The sequence below is a fragment of the Phyllobates terribilis genome, unplaced genomic scaffold (assembly GCF_046119375.1).
Source record: "Phyllobates terribilis strain yellow unplaced genomic scaffold, ASM4611937v1 Scaffold_11__3_contigs__length_659146591, whole genome shotgun sequence".
NCBI lineage: Eukaryota > Metazoa > Chordata > Amphibia > Anura > Dendrobatidae > Phyllobates > Phyllobates terribilis.
This window is the reverse complement of record NW_027362771.1, coordinates 492,326,162-492,350,960: the sequence shown is the minus strand read 5'-3', so window position 1 is coordinate 492,350,960 and position 24,799 is coordinate 492,326,162. Positions and strand designations below refer to the sequence as shown.

At 42.5% G+C, this 24,799-nt stretch overlaps 1 protein-coding gene across 1 annotated transcript in view; it reads left to right on the top strand.

The window, feature by feature from the left end:
• Positions 1-24,799, top strand: part of ADGRA2 (adhesion G protein-coupled receptor A2) — a 214,395-nt gene that overhangs the window by 104,798 nt on the left and 84,798 nt on the right. The window contains exon 2 of the mRNA XM_073653551.1: positions 15,735-15,806. Within this exon, the coding sequence (XP_073509652.1) occupies positions 15,735-15,806 (72 nt within the window). The remainder of the gene's footprint in view (positions 1-15,734; positions 15,807-24,799) is intronic.

Here is a 24,799-nt window from a genome sequence, read left to right as displayed (position 1 = left end):
GAGATGGGTGGCCTAATATAACACATCATCGGTGGCCAAGTCTTTCTTAGTGACTTTCTGCTTGATCTAATATGGGGGGGGCTCTCTTCACTGGAGAAAGAAAACATGACTCATTTCTTCCTACAACAGCGCCACACCTCTTAACAGGTTGAATTTGGTACTGCAGCTCAGTGCTATTTATTCTGTTTTAATGTAGCTGAGCAGCAAAACCTGTAGAGATGTGGCCCTGGTTATGAAAGAAACCAGCTATATTTTTCTAATCATGTAAACCCCTTTAAGAGAAGTTCCATCCTTAGGCCATGTGCCCATGTACGGCAGATACACTGATGTTTTTCTGCTGTTTTTCTTTATGCATGTTTTTTGCAGGTGTCCTCACCAAAATGTGCAATAGCAATCTATTCTGTAGATTTTATTCTGCTTTTAAATACTTTTTCCCATTTATAAATGCCTTTTTTGGTGCAGACTTGATGCAGCATTTTGAATACTACAGAGACGTTGTGATTCTGCACTTGAAAACACAATTTCAATTTCACACGTTTTCAGGAAAGTTTATAGGAAAAAACGTGGCTCTTAAAGGGGTTTTCCTACAAAGTACTTTTTAATTAATAGGTATTGGACTGAAAACAAGTTCTACAATTGGATGTGTTAAAAAAAAATGTTCCTGTGCTGAGATAATCTTATAAATGTGCCCCTGCTGTGTACTGTGTAATGTCTGTGTCTGGACATGGTCTGATCATATCACAGCTCCTGGGCAGGGGAGGAAGCAAAAGAGTATACAGACAGGACAGCAGGGGATCACAGCTGATTCTTTCTAATAAATAGTAAATCACTGCACTACCTATATAAGGTGGAGAAGAAAGACCATACCTGCAAGGCTATGTAGTAGAAATAATAGATGTATAGTGGTATCTCACCAGAGAGATGTCAGGCTGTGGAGAAAGATGAGTGAGATAAGTATACACCGTGTCAAAGACAGCCCCAGTAAATAGAAATCAATGGCATACCATGTGACATGTAACAGGCTTCCTGTATTGTGGCGTCCTGACGCGGTATCCACCGCTTGTCAGTGAGCTGCGCCTGTGTGAAAAGGCAGCCGGAAGTGTTTTATACAGACACAGTATGGGTCTGAAAGAGCCGCGGCCAATCAGAAAAATATGAGCGCGGCGGAAATGGCGCGATCAGTTGCTAGGTAGATTAGTATCCGGTCATGTGATATTAAGGTGCGTTCCAGATGAGCGGAAGGATGCATTCCACACCAGTAGATGTATTGAAGACCGGAAATACTATGCTAAAGAACTCAGTACAGCACTTATCTACTATATAATCGGCTTATCCCGTCTGTTTGTCCGTCCAGGAAATCCCGCGTCGCTGATTGGTCCGCCCGCGGCCAATCAGCGACGCGGGATTTCAGAACAAGTCGGGAGATAGCAGGGCTGACTCCGCCCATGTGGTCATGTGACTCACCAACTGCCCATGACGTACTGAACATGTTTTGTCAGTCACAGTGTGACGTACTTCTGTCACGTTCAGTGAACACGTTCTGTCAGTCACAGTGTGACGTACTTCTGTCACGTTCAGTGAACACGTTCTGTCAGCCACAGTGTGACGTACTTCTGTCACGTTCAGTGAACACGTTCTGTCAGCCACAGTGTGACGTACTTCTGTCACGTTCAGTGAACACGTTCTGTCAGTCACAGTGTGACGTACTTCTGTCACGTTCAGTGAACACGTTCTGTCAGTCACAGTGTGACGTACTTCTGTCACGTTCAGTGAACACGTTCTGTCAGTCACAGTGTGATGTACTTCTGTCACGTTCAGTGAACACGTTCTGTCAGCCACAGTGTGACGTACGTCTGTCACGTTCAGTGAACACGTTCTGTCAGTCACAGTGTGACGTACTTCTGTCACGTTCAGTGAACACGTTCTGTCAGTCACAGTGTGACGTACTTCTGTCACGTTCAGTGAACACGTTCTGTCAGTCACAGTGTGATGTACTTCTGTCACGTTCAGTGAACACGTTCTGTCAGTCACAGTGTGATGTACTTCTGTCACGTTTAATGAATACGTTCTGTCAGTCACAGTGTGATGTACTTCTGTCACGTTCAGTGAACACGTTCTGTCAGTCACAGTGTGATGTACTTCTGTCACGTTCAGTGAACACGTTCTGTCAGTCACAGTGTGATGTACTTCTGTCACGTTCAGTGAACACGTTCTGTCAGTCACAGTGTGATGTACTTCTGTCACGTTCAGTGAACACGTTCTGTCAGTCACAGTGTGATGTACTTCTGTCACGTTCAGTGAACACGTTCTGTCAGTCACAGTGTGATGTACTTCTGTCACGTTTAATGAATACGTTCTGTCAGTCACAGTGTGATGTACTTCTGTCACGTTCTGTGAACACGTTCTGTCAGTCACAGTGTGATGTACTTCTGTCACGTTTAATGAATACGTTCTGTCAGTCACAGTGTGATGTACTTCTGTCACGTTCAGTGAACACGTTCTGTCAGCCACAGTGTGACGTACTTCTGTCACGTTTAATGAATACGTTCTGTCAGTCACAGTGTGACGTACTTCTGTCACGTTTCATTCACCATGGTACGCGGAACAGGAGACCCCTGACTGCAGCCGCAAATAGTCGTGATGTAAGCGGAAGCAAGAGCCGGCTGCAGCCGTGGGAATTACGTGCTGGCTGTGCGTGGTCAGCGATGTTGTCACAAGCAGGATTGACAACATGACGTAATGACAAAATTCATTAGGGGCCCCGGGGGGATACATTGGGGGGTTAATTTAAAAGTAGTGCACAACCCATTTAAACACTGCTTCGCTGCTTAGTCACGCCCGGTCGGCCGCATACATATTCTAGAATACCCGATGCGTTAGAATCGGGCCACCATCTAGCACTTGGATAAGAGGTGAAAATAGAAAGTGGAACAGAATGGGAGAGGGTGGATGGGACGATCCAGGATAATAGGACCAGCAGGGGTAGGATTTGATGATCCACAGGGGAACAATGGGATATTAATGCTGGGTCTAAAAAAGAAAAAAATTATATCAATATCCCTCAAATCATTGCAATATCGGCTGTTAAAGCATGTGAAAGCATAATTGATTACAGTAATGAAAAAACATAAAACTGAATAGCATATTACACTGTGTTCCAAATTATTATGCAAATAATATTTTCTCAGATTTTCCCAAATTACCTATATGAATTGCAGTCATTGTAATTTTCCAGTCAAATAACTATTAGAGTACAATTGAAAGGTTTTTGTACAAACTGCCTATGATAACAGTATATTTTTTCAAAAATAAAACACTCAAACTGCACTAAAAATGCATGTTCCAAATTATTATGCACAGCAGAGTTTTCAAGCTTTTCATTTTAATAAAGAACAAAAAAATGGTCATTTTTGAAATTATAAGCATTAGCAGGTTATTACAAACTGAAATCAAACAGTTTTCAACTCAAAACTTTATTCTAGGTGATGCTACATTTGCACATAGGACCCCTTGTTCGAAAGGAGCTTCTGAACTCTCTCGTCCATTGAATTTGTCAGGTTTTGGATGGTTTCTGCTTCAATTGTTTTGCATGAGGACAGAATACCCTCCCAGAGCTGTTGCTTAGATGTGAACTGCCTCCCGCCATCATAGACACTCCTTTTGATGATGCTCCAGAGGTTCTCAATGGGGTTGAGGTCAGGGGAGCATGGGGGCCACACCATAAGTTTGTCCCCTTTTATGCCCATATCAGCCAGAGATGCCGATGAGTTATGTGCAGCATGAGACGGTGCATTATCATGCATGAAAATGATCTTGCTGCGGAATGCACGGTTCTTCTTCTTGAACCATGGAAGGAAGTGCTGTTTGAGAAACTCAACATACATTATGGAGTTCATCTTTACCCCGTCAGGGATCCTAAAAGGGCCGACAATCTATCTCCCCATGATTCCAGCCCAAAACATTACTCCACCTTCTCCTTGTTAGCGCCGTAGCCGTGTTTGCATGGGTTGTCCATCAACCAGCCATCCTCCACTCCATCCATCTGGACCATCGAGATCATTTCATGCATGATAATGCCCCGTCTCATGCTGCACATAACACATCTGCATCTCTGGCTGCTATGGGCATAAAAGGGGACAAACTTATGGTGTGGCCCCCATGCTCCCCTGACCTCAACCCCATTGAGAACCTCTGGAGCATCATCAAAAGGAGTGTCTATGATGGCGGGAGGCAGTTCACATCTAAGCAACAGCTCTGGGAGTGTATTCTGTCCTCATGCAAAACAATTGAAGCAGAAACCATCCAAAACCTGAGAAATTCAATGGACAAGAGAGTTCAGAAGCTCCTTTCGAACAAGCGGTCCTATGTGCAAATGTAACATCACCTAGAATAAAGTTTTGAGTTGAAAACTGTTTGATTTCAGTTTGTAATAACCTGCTAATGCTTATAATTTCAAAAATGACCATTTTTTTGTTCTTTATTAAAATGAAAAGGTTGAAAACTCTGCTGTGCATAATAATTTGGAACATGCATTTTGAGTGCAGTTTGAGTTTTTTATTTTTTTAAAAATATACTGTTATCATAGGCAGTTTGTACAAAAACCTTTCAATTGTACTCTAATAGTTATTTGACTTGAAAATTACAATGACTGCAATTCATATAGGTAATTTGGGAAAATCTGAGAAAATATTATTTGCATAATAATTTGGAACACAGTGTAATTTCAAATAAGCGACAACAGAACATATTTCCTATTTAAGCCTTTTGGTGCCAAAGTCTGCAATTCATGTATCCAAAAGGCTTCTCTGTATTTGAGGAATCGGACCCGATCCCCTCCCCATCTCAATGGGGGACATGTTCAATCACTTGGAATTTTAATTGTGATATATTGTGACCCAGTGAAATAAAATAGTGAGGAACTGGCAACTGGGTATTTTTACATCTGATTGTGAACTTATGTTTTGAAATCCTTTCTTTCGCGGACTGTGTGGTTTCCCCCACATACAAAAGACCACATAGGCATTTTATAAGATATATCACGTAAGAAGTATCACACGTGGTAAAGTCCTTAATCAAATATTTCTTGCCCGTATATGGGTGAAGTATCCGGTTGCCCCTTTGTACATTGTTGCATTGTCTACATTGTAGACATGGGAAAATCCCATTTTTTTGTGTCTGCAGGATCCTTTGTCTCCGAGTAGATGTGGTACCAAAATCGGCATGCACCAAACTATCTCTAAGGTTAGGAGCTCTTTTAAAGCACAGGAGGAAAGGTTGTGAAAATTCTTTAATATACGGATATGCGGTGCCAGTGTTTACGACTGCAGCGATGTATGATGTAGGAAAAGGGGTGATACGTATGTACGAAGGGGATCCGGTCAGTGACAGGAGGGCGTGTGGAAGTGGTAGGTTTCAACGATTCTTGTAGTACCCTGTCAGGATAACCCCGTTCCTTAAATTTAGACTGCATCTCCTTGAGTCTGATGGCACATAAATCAGGATTTTTGACATTTCGTTGTACTCTCTTAAATTGGGTCCTGGGAATAGATCTGGTCATTGCCGGTGGATGAAGACTGGTGTAGTGTAGCAGACCGTTTCGGTCAGTGGGTTTATGGTAAAGGTCCGTGGATAGGTAACCCCTGTCATCTTTGTTGACTAAAGTGTCTAGGAAATTCATTTGCTTGCTACTGTGTGACATAACAAACCGTAATTCAGGCCAACTGGAATCAAGGGTACCAAAGAAAGATTCTTTCTTTCAGGTAAAACATGTTTAAAAACAGGCAGTGAAATGTTTTACCTCACAGAAAGAATCAGCTGTGATCCCGTGCTGTCCTGTCTGTATACTCTTTTGCTTCCTCTCCTGCCCAGGAGCTGTGGTATGATCAGTTATCGTACTGAAAGAGTGGTAATATATGGTTGCTCATCCAATTGGCCCCAGTGTTGTTCAACACTTTTATAAATGATCTAGATAAGGTAACTGAAGGTAAACTAATCAAATTTGCAGATGATGCAAAGCTAGGAGGGATAGCGAACACTAGAGAAGACCGAGAAAGGATTCTGAAGGATCTAGATAAGCTTGAACAATGGGAAGCAGCTAATAAAATGGTAATTAACAGGGAGAAATGCAAGATTCTACATCTGTTCAAGAAAATCAAAATGACATCTACAGAATGGGAGGAATAGAACTAAGCAACAGCACATGTGAAAAAGACTTGGGTATACTAATAGATCACTGACTGCACACGAGTCAACAGTGTGATGCAGCAGCAAAAAAGGCAAACACAATTCTAGGATGTATTAAGATAAGCATAGAGTCTAGATCTTGTGAAGAAATTATCCTCCTCTACTCCTCCTTGGTCAGACCTCATCTGGAATACTATGTACATTTTAAAAAAGACATCGAAAAACTGAAGCAAGTTCAGAGATGAGCTACCAGGATGGTGGGCGGACTGCAAACTATGTCCTACGAGGAGCAGTTAAAGGATCTTGGAATGTTTAGCTCGTAAAAAAAAGGCTAAGAGGAGACTTAATAGCTGTCTACAAATATCTGAAGGGATGTCACACTATAGAGGGATCATCCTTATTCTCATTTGCACATGGAAACACGAGAAGCAATGGGATGAAACTGAATGGGAGAAGATGCAGATTAGATTTTAGAAAAAACTTTTTGACGGTGAGGGTGATCAATGAGGGGAGCAGGCGGCCACGAGAGGTGGTGAGTTCTCCTTCAATGGACGTCTTCAAACAGAGGCTGGACAGACATCTGTCTGAGATGATTTAGTGAATTCTGCATTGAGAAGGGGCTTGGTCATGATGATCATGGAGGTTTCTTCCAACTTTAACATTCTATGATTCCAGCACGGTTATACACAGCCATTACACAGTACACAGCAGGGGCACATTTATAAGATTATCTCAGCACAGGAACATTTTTTTTAACACATAAAAATGTGGAACTTATTTTTAGTACAACATCTACTGATTAGAATACTTTGTTCATGGGAAAATCCTTTAAATGAATCAGACGCCTTGCCCTCAAACCCGCTCCCTTATCAAGAGCGGCATGAAAAACTCTGGACTTGATGAATTGGGGCCACCTTGTTAGAGCTATATGGGACATGGTCTAAAGGTGCGTTCACATGAGTGTATAAAAAAATCACCGGAATTCTAGAAAAAGATGATTTTTCATCTGTACTGCTATCCATATAGCACTTGTATGGCATCTGTTTTTATAACATCAGTTAATAACATTTACAAGAGCTAATACTGTTTCATTGATAATAATTGCAGTGTATCAGTAAAAATCATTTGGTCATTGAATAACATTGTTCTGAGTGCTATCCGTATGAGCCCTTGTTCTGAGTGCTATCCGTATGAGCCCTTGGACGGTTGTGTGAATAAGGGCTAATGCTGACCTGGGTTTTTTTCACGTACGAGAAAAACTGGCCAAGTTTCATCAAAGTGTCATCAGATTTTGATCAGAGTTTGGTGGTATTCGTAGTTTCATCAGTTTTTTTCACTGATGAGAAAATAAAAGAAAGTTTCTCCATCTTCTCCTATCTATCAGTCAGTGAAAAACAGACAGCACAGAGATGGCATTTGAGTGCTATCAATTTTGTTCACTGACCCATAGACTTGCATTGCCGACACTTAGTCCAAGGAAAAAATCTGACATGTGAACAGCCGCATAGACTGTCAAAGATACAAATGCTATCCGTGAAAAAAAAAGGGTAGCACTTGCATATGAAAAACTGACGTGTGAATAAGTCCTAAGGGCAAGTGCAGACGACCATATTTTTAGTCCGAGTGTGATCAGAGAAAACATAGCATTGTACTCAGACCAATGTTAGTTTATGGGGCTGTACACGTCTGATTTTTTCCTCTGACAGAGAGGAATGCCTGAGTTTGATCCGATAGTCAATGAGTTTGTGAAAGCCATCGGACTGCACTCGGATGACATCTGATCTGATCGGATGACTGCACTCAGATGACATCTGAGTGCAGTCCAATTTCTGCGCACTGACACAATGGAGAAGATGGAGAATTTTTTTTTCCATCTCCTCCTCATTCCAAAGAATTGGATCGCACTATGCTGACACTGATCAGAGTTTGATCAATGTGTCCTTTGGATAATCAGCCCCATTTTCTCAGATGAGAGAATACATGGTATCCTGCACCTGCCCTTAGGTCTCGCTCACACGACTATATAACACGACTGAGTGCTATGGGGCAGTGCAGATCTACGTTTTTTTTTCATATTGATTAGAAAACAATGACAGCATGCTGCGATTTTCTCCGCTATTCGGATCACGCTCAACCATACAAGTCTATGGGTGCGTGTGAAAGATCGGACTGCACTCGGATGTCATCTGATTGCAGTCTGATTACCACAGACACAGAGACAGTTGGGAAGATGGAGAAATTGAGTTCATCATGTTCTCCACACCTGTGCTTCAATTCTCTCGGGCGAGAGAATCAGATCACACTAAGATGATAGCGTTACTGGACTAGTGCGACAATGTTAATCTCTTAGTGATAAATCCTTCACAGTTAGTAAACAGCAGTATGCACTTGGACAAGTGACACATCCCTGAATTCTGTGTTTCAGCCCCTATCTCCTACTGTCTTCAGATTACACGGCAAAAAGCTGCTGACATATTCCCTTTAAAGACAAAACCATGTTCAGACAGACATGTAATTAATGGACAGCCTTAATCTGCAATTGCTCTCCGCTCTTGCAAATATACGGGGATCCAGATTAGTCAACTTCTTTTAGGGTTCGCTCACACTAGCCTATAAATCAGACAAGTGCAATCCGATAAAAAAATCGGATTGCACTCGGACCAATGTTATTCAGTGAGGCAGTGCAGATCTGTGTATTTTTTCTCGGCTGTTTTCAGCATGCTGCAATTTCACTCCAAAACTGACAGTGCTAGAAAAAAATGGCATGCCATACGGACGACCATCAGTACAGCATCCGATCTTTACGGATACATTACAGTTCTGTAGCACAGGAAACTCATAGAATCATAGAATGGTAGAGTTGGAAGGGACCTCCTGGGTCATCTGGTCCAACCCCCTGCTCAAAGCAGGATTCACTAGATCATCTCAGACAGATGTCTGTCCAGCCTCTGTTTGAAGACGTCCATTGAAGGGGAACTCACCACCTCTCGTGGCAGCCTGTTCCACTCATTAATCACCCTAACTGTCAAAAAGTTTTTTCTAATATCTAATCTGTGTCTCCTCCCATTTAGTTTCATCCCATTGCTTCTAGTCTTTCCTTGTGCAAATGAGAATAAAGATGATCCTTCTACAATGTGACAGCCCTTGACATATTTGTAGACAGCTATTAAGTCTCCTCTCAGTCTTCTTTTTTGCAAGCTAAACATTCCCAAATCCTGCAACCGTTCCTCATAGGACATGGTTTGCAGACCAGTCACCATTCTGGTCGCTCTTCTCTGAACTTGCTCCAGTTTGTCGATGTCTTTTTTAAAATGTGGTGCCCAAAACTGTACACAGTATTCCAGATGAGGTCTGACCAAAGAGGAGTAAAGACCGATAATGACTTCACGTGATCTAGACTGTATGCTTCTGTTAATACATCCCAGAATTGTATTTGCCTTTTTTGCTGCTGCATCACACTGTTGACTCATGTTCAGTCTATGATCTATTAGTATACCTAAGTCTTTTTCACATGTACTGTTGCTCAGCTCTATTCCTCCCATTCTGTATATGCTTTTTTCATTTTTATTGCCCAGATGTTGTACTTTGCATTTTTCCCTGTTAAAAACCATTCTGTTTTTAATTGTAATGGTTCTGTAAAAGATTAATAGCTGCTGAGTGAAAAACGGATTGTATACAGATGACAAGTGAGAAAAATATCGTCCTACTGTCCTGGATGAGAATGGAATCAATTATTTAAACCCTATTGTGAGCAAATCCTTAAGAAAATGCCGAAATAGGAACTCCTATTTATAGTGCTATTACTAAAAATGCCCCTTGTAGCTGTTGGAATAGTAACCTTACAAAACTTGTATTTTTCAGACATGCATGCATAAACCGGTACAAGAAAACGATTGAAAGAGAACATACACTTTTTAAAAATAGCCAAACCTGCATTTTTGGGGGACTGGCTGACAATCCAATGTGTATGACATGTTCAGCCTATGTCTGCTTGGTTCATGTTGGGGAAAGATGCCGAACTATGCGTATGGGTGCGGTCAGATAGGAATAGTGTTCGGATTAATGAATGTTTGACCCCCAATTATTGGAACTATAACGTTCTCTTATTGCAGGGATGTCAAACTCAAACACACAGAGGGCCAAAATGAAAAACTTGGACAAAGTCGCGGGCCAACTAGTATACAGAATAATGGGCCACACATAGTCCTCCATACAGAATAATGGCCCCATATAGTCCTCCATAAAGAATAATGGGCCCACATAGTCCTACATACACTATAATAACCCCACATAGCCTCCATACAGAATAATGACCCCACATAGTCCTCCATACAGAATAATGAGCCCCACATAGTCCTCCGTACAGAATAATGGGCCCCACATAGTCCTCCGTACAGAATAATGGCCCCACATAGTCCTACATACAGAATAACAGGCCCCACATAGTTCTCCATGCAGTATAATGGCCCCACATAGTCCTCCATACAGAATAAGGGCCCCACATAGTCCTCCATACAGAATAATGAGCCCCACATAGTCCTCCGTACAGAATAATGGGCCCATGTAGTCCTCCATACAAAATAATGGGCCCCACATAGTCCTCCATTCAGAATAATGGGCCCTACATAGTCCTCCATACAGAATAAGGGCCCCACATAGTCCTCCATACAGAATAATGGGCCCCACATAGTCCTCCATACAGAATAATGGCCCCATATAGTCCTCCATAAAGAATAATGGGCCCACATAGTCCTACATACACTATAATAACCCCACATAGCCTCCATACAGAATAATGATCCCACATAGTCCTCCATACAGAATAATGAGCCCCACATAGTCCTTCGTACAGAATAATGGGCCCCACATAGTCCTCCATACAGAATAATGGCCCCACATAGTCCTCCATACAGAATAACAGGCCCCACATAGTTCTCCATGCGGTATAATGGCCCCACATAGTCCTCCATACAGAATAAGGGCCCCACATACTCCTCCATACAGAATAATGAGCCCCACATAGTCCTCCGTACAGAATAATGGGCCCATGTAGTCCTCCATACAAAATAATGGGCCCCACATAGTCCTCCATTCAGAATAATGGGCCCCACATAGTCTTCCATACAGAATAAGGGCCCCACATAGTCCTCCATACAGAATAATGGGCCCCACATAATCCTACATAAACTATAATAACCCCACATAGCCTCCATACAGAATAATGGCCCCACATAGTCCTCCATACAGAATAATGAGCCCCACGTAGTCCTCTGTACAGAATAATGGGCCCCACGTACTCCTCCATACAAAATAATGGGCCTCACATAGTCCTCCATTCAGAATAATGGGCCCCACATAGTCATCCATACAGAATAAGGGCCCCACATAGTCCTCCATACAGAATAATGGGCCCCACATAGTCCTCCATACAGAATAATGGGTCCACATAGTCCTACATACACTATAATAACCCCACATAGCGTCCATACAGAATAATGGCCCCACATAGTCCTCCATACAGAATAATGAGCCCCACATAGTCCTCCGTACTGAATAATGGACCCATGTAGTCCTCCATACAAAATAATGGGCCCCACATAGTCCTCCATTCAGAATAATGGGCCCCACATAGTCCTCCATACAGAATAAGGGCCCCACATAGTCCTCCATACAGAATAAGGGCCCCACATAGTCCTCCATACAGAATAATGAGCCCCACATAGTCCTCCGTACAGAATAATGGGCCCACGTAGTCCTCCATACAAAATAATGGGCTCCACATAGTCCTCCATTCAGAATAATGGGCCCCACATAGTCCTCCATACAGAATAAGGGCCCCACATAGTCCTCCATACAGAATAATAGGCCCCACATAGTCCTCCATATTGAATAATGGGCCCCACATAGTTCTCCATACAGAATAATGGGCCCCACATAGTCCTCCATACAGAATAATGGGCCGCACATAGTCCTCCATACAGAATAATGGGCCGCACATAGTCCTCCATACAGAATAATGGGCCCCACATAGTCCTCCATACAGAATAATGGGCCCCACATAGTCCTCCATACAGTATAATGGGCTGCACATAGTCCTCCATACAGTATAATGGGCTGCACATAGTCCTCCATACAGAATAGTGGGCCTCACATAGTCCTCCATTCAGAATAATGGGCCCCACATAGTCCTCCATACAGAATAATGGGCCCCACATAGTCCTCCATACAGAATAATGGCCCCACATAGTCCTTCATACAGAATAATGGCCCCACATAGTCCTCCATACAGAATAATGAGCCCCACATAGTCCTCCGTACTGAATAATGGGCCCACGTAGTCCTCCATACAAAATAATGGGCCCCACATAGTCCTCCATTCAGAATAATGGGCCCCACATAGTCCTCCATACAGAATAAGGGCCCCACATAGTCCTCCATACAGAATAAGGGCCCCACATAGTCCTCCATACAGAATAATGAGCCCCACATAGTCCTCCGTACAGAATAATGGGCCCACGTAGTCCTCCATACAAAATAATGGGCTCCACATAGTCCTCCATTCAGAATAATGGGCCCCACATAGTCCTCCATACAGAATAAGGGCCCCACATAGTCCTCCATACAGAATAATAGGCCCCACATAGTCCTCCATACTGAATAATGGGCCCCACATAGTTCTCCATACAGAATAATGGGCCTCACATAGTCCTCCATACAGAATAATGGGCCGCACATAGTCCTCCATACAGAATAATGGGCCCCACATAGTCCTCCATACAGAATAATGGGCCCCACATAATCCTCCATACAGTATAATGGGCTGCACATAGTCCTCCATACAGTATAATGGGCTGCACATAGTCCTCCATACAGTATAATGGGCTGCACATAGTCCTCCATACAGAATAGTGGGCCTCACATAGTCCTCCATTCAGAATAATGGGCCCCACATAGTCCTCCATACAGAATAATGGGCCCCACATAGTCCTCCATACAGAATAGTGGGCATCACATAGTCCTCCATTCAGAATAATGGGCCCCACATAGTCCTCCATACAGAATAATGGGCCCCACATAGTCCTCCATACAGAATAATGGCCCCACATAGTCCTTCATACAGAATAATGGCCCCACATAGTCCTCCATACAGAATAATGGGCCCCACATAGTCCTCCATACAGAATAATGGGCACCACATAGTTCCTCGTACAGAATAATGGGCCCCACATAGTCCTCCATACAGTATAATGGCCCCACATAGTCCTTCATACAGAATAATGGCCCCACATAGTCATCCATACAGAATAATAGGCCCCACATAGTCCTCCATACAGAATAAAGGGCCCCACATAGTCCTCCATACAGAATAATGGCCCCATATAGTCCTCCATACAGAATAATGGGCCCCACATAGTCCTCCATACAGAATAATGGCCCCACATAGTCCTTCATACAGAATAATGGGCCCCACATAGTCCTCCATATAGAATAATGGCCCCACATAGTTCCTCATACAGAATAATGGGCCCCACATAGTCCTCCATACAGTATAATGGCCCCACATAGTCCTTCATACAGAATAATGGCCCCACATAGTTCTCCATACATAATAATGGGCCTCCCATAGTCCCCCATACAGAATAATGGGCCCCACATAGTCCTCCATACAGAATAATAGGCCCCACATAGTTCCTCATACAGAATAATGGGCCCCACATAGTCCTCCATACAGTATAATGGCCCCACATAGTCCTTCATACAGAATAATGGGCCCCACATAGTCCTCCATACAGAATAATGGGTCCCACATAGTCCTCCATACAGTATAATGGGTCCCACATAGTCCTCCATACAGTATAATGGCCCCACACAGTCCTCCATACAGAATAGTGGGCCTCACATAGTCCTCCATACAGAATAATGGGCTTCACATAGTCCTCCATACAGTATAATGGGCCCCACATAGTCCTCCATACAGTATAATGGCCCCACATAGTCCTTCATACAGAATAATGGGCCCCACATAGTCCTCCATACAGAATAATGGGTCCCACATAGTCCTCCATACAGTATAATGGCCCCACACAGTCCTCCATACAGAATAGTGGGCCTCACATAGTCCTCCATACAGAATAATGGGCCCCACATAGTCCTCCATACAGTATAATGGGCCCCACATAGTCCTCCATACAGAATAATGGGCCCCACATAGTCCTCCATACAGAATAATGGGTCCCACATAGTCCTCCATACAGAATAATGGGTCCCACATAGTCCTCCATACAGTATAATGGGTCCCACATAGTCCTCCATACAGAATAATGGGTCCCACATAGTCCTCCATACAGTATAATGGGCCCCACATAGTCCTCCTTACAGTATAATAGGCCCCATATAGGGGTGGTAGTTCTGGTGTTGCGGTCCAAATAAAACCACCCTGAGGGCCAGATTTCGCCCACGGGCCAGAGTTTGACATGTATGTCTTGTTGTGAAAGAATGGCCATTTTATCAGGAGACGCTATGTCTGCAATGCCTTAGTATATAATTAAAGTCTCTGTAACATTGTAGCTATTCTACGTTTGAGTAAATATGTTGCATTGTTGAAAATAGTAAAAAAAGACTGTAATGTGATTATATAATATGAATGGAAATGAGGCGCCGGTCTGGGAATTACATACAGACTGAGCTGCTCTGAGCTATGTGTGACTTGTGGGGTAGCGTACGATGTTCCTTATGAAGCACATGTGGCTGTTGGCTGTGCAGACCCCGTCTCAGTCCAGTCCTTTGTACTTTAGCTAAGAGTCAGGAGCCAAATACTCAGTGCTCCAGCGCTGCCCATCCCCCAGACACGGAGGCTACATATAGTCTTATATGCTCTGTATATCTAGACATAGGTTATTATTAAGGTTCTAAACTAGGTGTTAAGTGACTTGTCACAGGGGACCCTTTACTGCAAATTATGGCAAAAAAAACATCGGAGAACTGATCAGATCTGGTTGAATCAAAGTTTTCAGGTTAAAAGTAAACACAAGTTCATCTGGAAACCGGAGCTGTCAGAGGAAACCCATGGAGAACATAAGAACGTCTTGCAGATGTTGTTCCCAGAACCTCAGCGCTGTAGAGCAGCAGTGCTTACCACTGAGCCACCCTGCTGCCCACCAAAATCAGTATTTTATTGCCAGGTTTACACATTAGGTTGAGTAGTCAGGACTGTAATTGCTACTTGATGACCTCCTGTGACTTAGATGTGAGGACTACACTGGGATCCTATATATAAAACCGTCTGGTATTATATTTATCTAAGAAAATGGCTCATGCCCAGTGATTTCTGCATAGAAAATGCCAGCTACATTCAGAGTATTATAATACAAAACTAAAAGTATGGGATGCCGGTCACCAGCCAACATCTAAGTATAGATGTGTGGATCTAGACAACATATTTGGCAATAATAACCAGCTCCTAAATCTTGGGCTTTGATGTCTTACTATGACTTACCGTAATATTACACTGTATATGGAGTTAATCTTTTTCTTTCTTTATGTTCCCACAGGATCCTCAGCAATAATAAGATCACCATATTGAGGAATGGCTCGTTTTATGGACTTCTGGACCTGGAGAGGCTGTAAGTGTTGTTGCCTTGAAATCTCATAAATGTCATTTAGGGTCAGCAAGACATAAACCAGCGGGACACAGATTTTCCTCACTGGGTAGTTACTTTGGAGTTAGTATACATAGATGTGCATGGGTATTCATGTCCAAACAGCTTAGTATTATGTTACAGGGTTGAAAATGTGTTGGAGATGTATAGAAATGTCATAAGTAATAGTGATACGTGTACAGTGAAACCAGTACAAGAGGCCACCTCCTTAGGAAGATCATCTCCTTATCCAGAACGGATTTCCAATATGTGTAATATGCATCTTGTCCATCTTCTTTGAGAAGACCACCCCTGGAAGACCACTTTTCAATGCAATGTTGGATGATCAGCTGGTTAAATTGCAGACTATTTTTATTTTATTTTGTGAACTGTGTTGTTATTTCAGTTAATACTTGGTGGCATGGTGATAAGTTGTGGCTACTGACCATATATACACTGCTCGATCCAAGAGATGGACAGATAGATATAGGGACAACAGATAGATAGGAAGGCAGATAGATAGATAGATATAGATAGATAGATAGATAGATAGAGGGATAGATAGATAGATAGATACATAGACGGATAGATACTGTAGATAGATAGATGGATAGATAGATAGATAGAGGGATAGATACATAGACGGATAGATAGATAGATAGATAGATAGATAGATAGATAGAGGGATAGATAGATATAGATTGAGCTAGTAGATTTGCAGGACCCTGGTTGAGTGGCCACATCAGCAGTCCATGATCAGAGCCCTGTGAACCTTCTCCTACCTGTAACCACAGCTCCTCTTCGGATTAGTAGATGTGACGCCAAAGACACAATGCTAACTCCATGTAATTTGGGTGCAAGCCTCTCAGTTTGTTAGATCAAAAATAGAACTATCTGGTCCTATAGGCAAAAATAAAGGATTTATTTCTTGCCCAATGAATTCCATGCCCATTCGTCTCCCACACCGATCCTTTCTAAGTAGGTAGATAAATAGACTGAAAGATATAGATAGATTTTTACTCGACAACTCTTCTGATTAGTAGGTGCGACTCCAAAAATAGTGATGGATAGATGATAGATGATAGATAGATAGAAAGACAGATGAGAGAGACTGAAATAGTTGCATCTCACAAAATTAGAATATCATCAAAAAGTTTATTTATTTCAGTTCTTCAATACAAAAAGTGAAACTCATATTATATAGAGTCATTACACACAGAGTGATCTATTTCAAGTGTTTATTTCTGTTAATGTTAATGATTATGGCTTACAGCCAAGGAAAACACAAAAGTCATTATCTCTGTAAATTAGAAAACTTTATAACAACAGCTTGAAAAATGTTTTTAAAATCCGAAATGTCTACTGAAATGTATGTTCAGTAAATGCACGCAATACTTGGTCGGGGATCCTTTTGCATCAATTACTGCATCAATGCGGCGTGGCATGGAGGCGATCAGCCTGTGGCACTGCTGAGGTGTTATGGAAGCCCAGGTTGCTTTGATAGCAGCCTTCAGCTCGTCTGCATTGTTGGGTCTGGTGTCTCTCATCTTCCTCTTGACAAGGTCAGGCGAGTTTGCTGGCCAATCAAGCACAGTGATACTGTTGTTTGTAAACCAGGTATTGGTACTTTTGGCAGTGTGGACAGGTGCCAAGTCCTGCTGGAGAACGAAATTTCCATCTCCAAAAAGCTTGTCGGCAGAGGGAAGCATGAAGTGCTCTAAAATATCCTGGTAGACGGCTGCGCTGACTTTGGTCTTGATAAAACACAGTGGACCTACACCAGCAGATGACATGGCTCCCCAAACCATCACTGATTGTGGAAACTTCACACTAGAGCTCAAGCAGCTTGGATTGTGCCCTCTCCACTCTTCCTCCAGACTCTGGGATCTTGATTTCCAAATGAAATGCAAAATTTACTTTGCATTTACTTAGTGTCAATGACTGCCTTCTGGACATCTGTCAAGTCATCAGTCTTCCCCATGATTGTGGAGCCTACTGAAACAGACTAAGGGACCTTTTTAAATGCTTAGGAAGCCTTAGCAGGTGTTTTTTGTTAATTATTTCAATGTGGGTCCCATTATTCTGTATGGAGGACTATATGGGGCCCATTATACTGTATACTGGTTGGTCCGCGACTTTGTCAAAGTTTTTCATTTTGGCTCTCTGTGTGTTTGAGTTTGACATCCCGGTTCTAGGACCATGGAGAAAGCATTATAATTGATGGAAAGATCAGGCTGGACATTAGGACTTGCAAAAAGGGCGAGTAATAAACTTGACGTCTTGCCAGTATTTATACCACTGTGTGCACTATGCAGAAACAGTTCCAAAAATTTGTAGAAGCCATAAATCTCCCTTCATCTACAAACAACATGACTGTCTGCGTCACTTAGAATACCCTCATTTTTCTCTGACTCCTTTGGTCTTATTAATAGGAATGTTGGTCCAGGATTGTAAATGCTGATTGCTGTCTTGAAATGCGGATTATTCCAAAATGCGCCCTTTTAACGCTTCCTTCGAGGGGTAGCCCTTGTTAACACTGAACTTATTCATTCTCCCTGTAAATGTGGCTTCCCATGGTGAGCCTGAGAACGTGATGGAGGACCTGCATGATGTTGCACAGAATTCTGGAATCTCCACACACGGAGTTAATTGTTAGTATCATCAGTGACTGCACTGTGCTGCCTGCTGGGTCACCAGAACAGAGCCCTCTTATCTGCCAGCAATAGGAATCTTTATAGCCAGCTGCCTGTAATGAGCCTAAGATTTATAGCAGAGCTGCGGGTTACATGTATTTATGCAGAAATTGGGGAAAGCAGAAGGCTTATTTTGTCCCTCAGACCCAGAGGGAGCGCGGTTATAGGTTCCAGCTGCGAGATCAGGGGGCGGGAAGGGTAATTTTGTTTGATGTATGAAGTGACGTGTCTAAGGGGTAGCATGCCAACAGTCCTGCACAGCCGGGATCACACAGGGCTCTATTAAGCTGCAGTCCTTCAGTGGCTCCAAAATTTTTTGTTGATCTAAATTTGTGTCAGAAAATATTGACTACCTTTGCAAAGAGTTTAAAAGAAGTGTTCATGTTTCCAATGGTCACTGTACTTCGAGAAAGCTTCATCTCATTTGATAGATAATGTGATAAATAAGCAATCTGCACATCACTTTATTAAAAAATGGTTTTATCTTGCCTCTAAAAAATCACTCCAACGAACTGACTACTAAGTGTCTCCCTTCTGTAGAATTTGCTGTTCACTGCCTGTTGTAAAGCGTAATCCATCCCTAGTGGAGATAGATCTTCGCTTCTCTGCTCCTGCTCTCCTGTCTGACAAACTAATTTCAGGCATAACAGAGAATAGGGCTTTCAGTTCAGGGTAGGCAATGGCACAATGACAGGTGTAATGCATACTGGGACTTGAGATAAAGGAAGTTTCAGCACTTTTAGAATGCTGATAAAAGGGAAAGAAAAGAGTGGATGGCAAGTTAGAGAGCATGAGAGTCAAGACAGTTTCTGGACATGGAATCATAGAATGTTACAGTTGGAGGGGACCTCCGGGGTCATCGTGTCCAACGCCCTGCTCAATGCAGGATTCATTAAATCATCTCAGACAGATGTCTGTCCAGCCTCTGTTTGAAAACTTCCATTGAAGGAGAACTCACCATTTCTCGTGGCAGCCACGCTTAGGAAGTCTCCTCAAGGCTCCTCTCTGCCCTCAGGCCATCTGCTTAGCATTCGTCTCTGCCCTCAGGCCGTCTCCTTAACGTTCGTCTCTGCCCTCATGCCGTGTTTTCGGCAGTCCTCTGTGCCCTCAAGCCATCGCCTCAGCGTTCCTCTCTGCCCTCAGGCTGTTTCCTGACCGTTTCTCTCTGCCCTCAGGCCATCTCTTTGGCGTTCCTCTCTGTCTTCAGACAGTCTCCTCACCGTTTCTCTCTGCCCTTAGGCCATTCCTCAGCAATCCTCTCTTTCCTCAGGCCGTCTCTTCAACGTTTTTCTCTGCCCTCAGGCCATCTGCTTAGAATTCGTCTCTGCCCTCAGGCCGTCTCCTTAAAATTCGTCTCTGCCCTCTGACCATCTCCTTAACGTTCGTCTCTGCCCTCATGCCGTGTTTTCGGCGCTCCTCTGTGCCCTCAGGCCATCGCTTCAGCGTTCCTCTCTGCTCTCAGGCTGTTTCTTGACCGTGTCTCTCTGCCCTCAGGCCATCTCTTTGGCGTTCCTCTCTGTCTTCAGACCGTCTCCTGACCGTTTCTCTGCTCTTAGGCCATTTCCTCAGCAATCCTCTCTTTCCTCAGGCCGTCTCCTTAGCGTTTTTCTCTGCCCTCAGGCCATCTCCTTAGCATTCGTCTCTGCCTTCAGGCCGTCTCCTCAGCATTTTTCTCTGCCCTCAGGCCATCTCCTTAGCATTCGTCTCTGCCTTCAGGCTGTCTCCTCAGCGTTTTTCTCTGCCCTCAGGCCATCTCCTTAGCATTCGTCTCTGCCTTCAGGCCATCTCCTCAGCGTTTTTCTCTGCCCTCAGGCCATCTCCTTAGCATTCGTCTCCGCCCTCAGGCCGTCTCCTCAGCATTCCTCTCTGCCCTCAGGCCATTTCCTGACCGTTTCTCACTGTCTCCCCAGCACTACTCTTTGCTCTCCGACCAGGACACTTCACAATTTTGAAAATCACAATGTGCCCTAAACAAAGGGCAGAGAAAAAAGCATCTTAAAATGAGTTGTTTTAATAGTTAGCTCTCAAAAGCGGTTTTCAAGTTTCTGTACATCATCAGACCTGGACATTGGATGGGAGTTCCACAAATTGATCAGCTTGTGTCTATTGCTGAGCGTTCTGTATTCTCAGGGGAGAGCAGAACAAGAACACTGCGACTCCTCATACTTGGGGTGAAGATGTTAGGTCAAACTGGTCATGTGTATGGCTCTGCGTAGTGTGAGCTCCGCAGGTCACTGACGTGCTCATATTATGCAGTGCTGCACTAATTAGTTGTCAGAAGGCGTTGTGTCAGTGAGGGACATTTAGCAGACCACCCCTGACAGAGTGGCAGAGACCTAAATCTGGGACGGCCTGCTGTATCTGAGATGGTTGGAACCTATGGATTTATTTTTTGTTCATTCATTCATAGTATTGACAACCATAACTTTTTCATTTTTTTCTAAGCATCATTATATGAGACCTTGCTTCTTTGCTAGATGAGCTGTAGTTTGTTTAAGTGGCAATTTGCCAAACAAGTATATAAGCATTGCATAAGTACATTAAGAAAAGTGATAATTGTTATTTTAATTTAGTAATTTTATCAGACAAAAAAATCTGACGTGTATTTTACCCTTTATTGATAGGCATATAGCGATGTATTGGTATATAGAGATGTACAGGTAAATATGGATGTATCTCTATGTACAAGCACAATGTGCCTGTAAAGAAGAAGAGTACCATTGACATACTCTAGCAGAAAAAATTCTCCTATCCTTGGCAGCGTAGCCAGTGCCAAGCCAATCTAGAGGTTGTGAGTTTGAATCCGGGTGGAGACCACATTTCAGGGAAAGTGAAGAATTATTTAATTAAATGTATGTATGAGCACAGACAGATGTCAAGGCCTCTTCCCCAAAGTCCTATGTCGGAGGGGAAGGAACTGAACAATCAAAGCAGCGTCCTCGGTAACAGACATGCAGTGAGCCTACATGACCAGGAGACATGGAAACATTGGTGTTCTGCCGCACCCTTATAGCTACTGTAGTCTACTGGTCCTGAGGACATAGATTTGAAGATGAGACATAACCCTGACCTTCGAGGACAACAGGACATCTCCCCAATTCAAGACTATCCCATTGGATCTGGGACCATTGGGAAGTAAGGGAAACCACACAGTTACATACACAGGTATACTGCCAAGAATTCAGATTATGAGTCCCAATGGGGACAGTGATTGATGTGTATAATGCCATTCTAAGTACAGCAGTGCAGAATAAACGGTCTATAAGCCTCCTTAGGCTATGTTCACACATCATGTTTTTTTCAGCGTTTTTTGATACGTTTTTTATGCAAATTTTCAGCTGTGTTTTACAGTACCAGCAAAGTCTATGAGATTCCTGAAATCTCATGCACACATCATGGTTTTTTTTTGTTTAGGATTTTGTGCTTTGCACGTTTTGTTGCAAAATAGATCATGTCACTTCTTTCAGCGTTTTTTCACCCATTGAATATAATGGATGATGAAAAAAAAACGCTGAAAAAACGCACTAAAAACGTAGGTGTCAGGTTTTTCAGCGGTTTTTGTGCCAAAACCAGAATGAGATTTTTTTTTTTTCCACTGAACTTTATGTACATGCATAAAAGAGACAAAAGGACAGTGAAAAAACGCACCAAAAAACAAGCAAAAAAGCAAGAAAAATCCTGAAAAACCTCCTGGCAAGAGATCAGGTTTTGCTGCAGAAAAAAAACACTGAACAAACTAAGATGTGTGAACATAGCCTTACTGTGGCATGTAAAACATGTCACTCTCCATAAGGATACATTTTCCCCTTTAGGCGCTGTAAAAGAAACATTCATAAATATGTAATAAATCCTCTAACATGTCTCAATGATATGCCATAAAATTACTTTTGAATGGATCCTTCTCATCCAGTCCACATAATTGACTTTTGTGCCATTTACTAATTGTACAGACATTTGTGGCAAGAATTATTAACTTTTATTTATTTTTACAGCTTATAATGGTTACAGTGTTTTTTTTCTCAAAGACGTCTGGTGAGCACATTGTGCACTGTACTGGTCCTTACGCAACGCTCCTTGGGCTTATGACAGGAAAGGGGTTAAGATGTAGCAGCCAGACTCGTTGTCTTCTTCTCACCAGGACCTCATTATTTCCTAAGTGGCACCAGATCCTTAGGTACCACTAGAACGGGGCTTGGCAAGGGTTAAGTGGAGGCGTTTAATTTAGAAACTGTGAAACCTCAATAAAGAAGAGAAGACAAGCACGCTACTGGCGCAGCCAGCACCAACCCGAGGCCTGTCGTCGGCGTGCTACCGTATTCTCTAATACACAGCATGCAGTCAGCTTGATGGTATGGAAACTGCCTGGAAGTCATCCCAGAGACTCCAATATCATTAAAACCACTTGTGAGGGGAGACTCAGGCCTGAGGCACTGGGAGCGTGCATGTTACCATCTTATTTTTAAGGATTTATTGGGATCCGCTTTGTGGTCAAGGACATCTGTGGTGAAGAGGTCAAAGACATTAGTGTCGTTGGCCCATGATGCCCTTCCCAAGCTATAGACTATATAGAGGAATGGAGCCAGGATTATCTGAATTTTAGGACTTCTAAGCTATAAATATAAATTGGTTTCGGGTTTAGCTTCTTTTCATTCCAGCTCTTAACCCTTTTTACTGTCATCTTGTAATCTTACAAGTCTGCTTTACAGATGTAGCAGTCTTCATTTCCACCCAATGCTTGGAGATCATCTGGAGATTTCACAATCTCAGTTTTGCTTTATTATCTATATGTTTTTATGTACAGTACAGACCAAAAGTTTGGACACACCTTTTCATTTAAAGATTTTTCTGTATTTTCACGACTATGAAAATTGTACATTCACACTGAAGGCATCAAAACTATGAATTAACACATGTGGAATTATATACTTAACAAAAAAGTGTGAAACAACTGAAAATATGTCTTATATTCTAGGTTCTTCAAAGTAGCCACCTTTTGCTTTGATGACTGCTTTGCACACTCTTGGCATTCTCTTGATGAGCTTCATTTATATAGCGCCATTAATTCCACAGCACTTTACAGACATTATCGGCACTGTCCCCATTGGGGCTCACAATCTTTATTCAGGTCTTTTTCCTTTTTTGCACCTTTCTAGTGAAAAAAAAAGTCGTAATGATCAGTTAAAATGATGCACACAATTCTAATTTTTGTGCAAAAACTTCTGGTGTACAAAAAAATCAATTTATGTCAGGCGGGGGACTTATTGGAGTACAATTGGCCACAAACATGTGTATTACAAAAACCACTCCGACAAAGGCGAACAGACAAAAAGCTGACAAGTAGAAAACAGGCTTCAAAAGAGGCACAACTTGCAGGAATGTGTACTTGCTGTACTTATCCCAGAAGTCTCCCTTATATAGTGTTGTCTCTCAGACTTTTCCTGCCAGATCGCTAGTGATAATGTCCCTACCACCAGTTTCCTGACCTTGCTGCCAATCAGAGTCTGTGGCAGACTGATGAATGGCGATTGTGATGTCATCATTAGCGGACTGTCAGAAGCAACACTTGAATGGGGGTGGATTTACGGGCCGAGTATACCTTCTTTTCTTCTAATGGCTTCCCCCTGTCAATTTTTTTTTTTAAAAACTGAGTTTTAGAGAAATCCAGAGTTTAAGTTTAACCGCTTCATGACATATGACGTACATGTACGTCATATGTTGTGTCACTGCCTTTGATGCAGGCTCACATGCCGAGCCCGCATATTTCAGAGCCGATGATGGCTGATTTAATTTGCCATCATGTGCTTTTAAAATCCACGGTAGACAGCGGGATTTAACATGCTATGGCAGGGGATGTGTCATGCCACGGGCCATTGGATTGGTGCACCCGTGATGTGATTTCGGGGCTCCGATGAGTTGCCATGACAACTGGAGCTTTTAGCCAGCTGAAGCCCTGCTATGTATAGCACAAACTATCAGACGATTGTTGCTTCAAGTCCCCTAAGGGGACTATTAAATACAGTAAAAAGTTAAATAAAACGTTTTTCAAAACATGAAAATAATAATAAAACACAAAAGATCAAGTCATGCCGCTTTTGCAGCATTAAAAATAAAACAAAAAATACACAATATTTGGTATTTCTGCATTCGTAAAAGTCCTGTCTATCAAAATATAAAATAAATTATTCTGATTGGTAAATGGCTTAACGAGAAAAAAAAAAATTAAAACGACAGAATTATGTTTTGTTGGCAGCCGCAATAAAATACAATAAGATGTGACCAAAACAT